Below are 2,180 nucleotides of genomic sequence, written 5' to 3'. Positions count from 1 at the left end.
TTCTAGGCGTTCAGATTATAAGGGACAGGCCTAACCGCCTGCTTTGGCTCCATCAAAGTCAGTATATAGAGGAAGCATTAGCAACGTTCGGATTAGCTGATTGCAAACCTATTTCTGTTCCCTTACAGCCGGGTGTGCTAAAATATAGTGGGGGCAAACCCGTAAATGCGCTAGAAATCAAATTGTTACAGCGTATTATCGGCACCCTAATGTATTTAATGCTATTAACGCGCCCGGACATCGGTTTTGCGGTTCAATGGTTATCTCGTTTTTTAACGAAAGCCACTACAATCCACTTAACGGCAGCTAAAAACCTACTTCGCTACTTAGCAGGTACTAAATCCCTAGCAATCTGCTACGGAAATAGGGTAATTAAAGCTAATTTACCACCTAACTCTTTGATTGGGGGTTTTAAAGGCCTAAAATTACTTGGTTTTAGTGACAGCGATTTTGCCGGGGCTAGGGAAGATTCAAAATCCACTTACGGATATTTGTATACCCTATCTGGGGGCCCTATAACGTGGAAGTGCAAAAAGGCTAGTACTATAGCTTTAAGCACCCCAGAAGCCGAAACCGACGCCTTAGCGGAAGCCCTGCGTGAAGCACAGTGGCTTAAAAGCCTATTTACAGAGATTGGACTACCTGTAAAAGGCCCTATTGCAATATTTGGAGATAATACAGGCTCTATAGCTAACGCACACAACCCTACGCACCACCAACGTACTAAACATACGTTATTAAAATTTCACTACGTAAGGGAGTTAGTTACAGAAGGATTAGTGACCCTAAAATACCTGGAATCCAAACAAATGCCCGCTGACGGCCTTACAAAGCCCCTAACGCTTCCAATTCACAAGGTTTTTTTAGAGCTTATAGGGTTAAAACCCCTGTAAACTTAGTTTTTACCTATTGAATTGTAGGGCACCTAGTTAGTTCGTTAGCTAACTACCACCATTTTTCTCCTTTGTTTGCAATTATTGGATTTTTGTTAGCCCGACACCAACCGATCTACCCAAACCTACCCTGCTCAGGTTGATTATTAAGCAACTTATACCGACCTTATACCCGAAGTCGAATCCGAATTTAATTAGCTCGCGTTTTGGGCGACCTAGCGATTTTTAATCTACCCTATATATTAAACTTTTCTGGGATCCACAACAACGAACAGCCAGATTAGCTACCTGGCTTAGTAGTAAGTTCCGTTGGTTATAATCTGTAGGTCGTGGGTTCGAATCCGGGGGTTGTTACAATTCTGGGGGTCTTTTTCAATTCGGGGGTTCAGTCAATCGGGGGTTTGGTACAAAGGGCTTATTCATCCAGGGGGTTCGCACCGGGGGTTCGAGTTGGGTTGGGACACAAGGGGGAATTTCTTTTGTTTTTTTGTTTTGGGGGTTTTATTTTACGTACTTTTCTTTTCCGACTTTATTTTTGGATTAAGTAGCAAAAGAGAGGGGGTGTTAATTATATGCATTATTTTGCATGTAATAAGCCCACTTTTATTTGTATATAGCCAATTTTATTTAGTGCCGAAGTGGAGTGGGGAATGGTGGAATTCCGTTACTTTGTTAATGCAGGAATGCAATTTAAAGGTCAGCGAGTGGGGTTAGCTACCCTGTACCGGGTTTAATACCCACCCTGCACCTGCGAGTCAGCTACCCTGTACCGGGTTGAAAATTTCACCAAGTCAACGTTTAAATGCAAACCCAGAGATGGTTTGTATGCAAATGAGGGTGTTTTTTCAAAAACCCATACAAATTAGTTTTTCGGAAATTCATTCGCGGCACCGGAACCTTTTCTGGCGTGCGGACCCCCACTTCGATGTCGGAGAGTATGTAAGGGAAATAAAGCAAAATCTCCCCCAACCAATTATTTATCAGTACCAAAATTATAGTGCATTTCTACCTATTATTCAGCGCTTTTAGCACTGGTTATTTACCACGCCGCACCTAGGGTTTACCCCTATATCCCCTGTTAGCACCATTATTATTAACAACCTTTATATCGCCCAGGGCACAATATAATTTTGGAATTAAATAAACCGAAAACAGGATCGCCTCCGACGTACAAAATACCTGTGGAATTTCTACCGTTCGAAAAGGAAATAATCGACGAATTGCTGCGTATTGGATTTATCGAACCTTATATACAGGCCGACCCAACGCCTGTCCTGTTTATACCTA

At 42.3% G+C, this 2,180-nt stretch overlaps 1 protein-coding gene across 1 annotated transcript; it reads left to right on the top strand.

The window, feature by feature from the left end:
* Positions 1–1,487: 1,487 nt before the first annotated feature.
* Positions 1,488–1,950, top strand: MGG_16068 (uncharacterized protein; the record flags this gene model as incomplete). Its single annotated transcript, XM_003708941.1, has 3 exons — positions 1,488–1,602; positions 1,760–1,828; positions 1,892–1,950. Coding segments are annotated over 3 exons (243 nt in total), but the record flags the coding sequence as incomplete, so codon positions are not given.
* Between the last annotated feature and the right edge of the window lie 230 nt (positions 1,951–2,180).

This window comes from Pyricularia oryzae, chromosome 1 (assembly GCF_000002495.2).
Source record: "Pyricularia oryzae 70-15 chromosome 1, whole genome shotgun sequence".
Taxonomy (NCBI): domain Eukaryota; kingdom Fungi; phylum Ascomycota; class Sordariomycetes; order Magnaporthales; family Pyriculariaceae; genus Pyricularia; species Pyricularia oryzae.
This window is presented reverse-complemented; position numbering and strand designations above follow the sequence as displayed.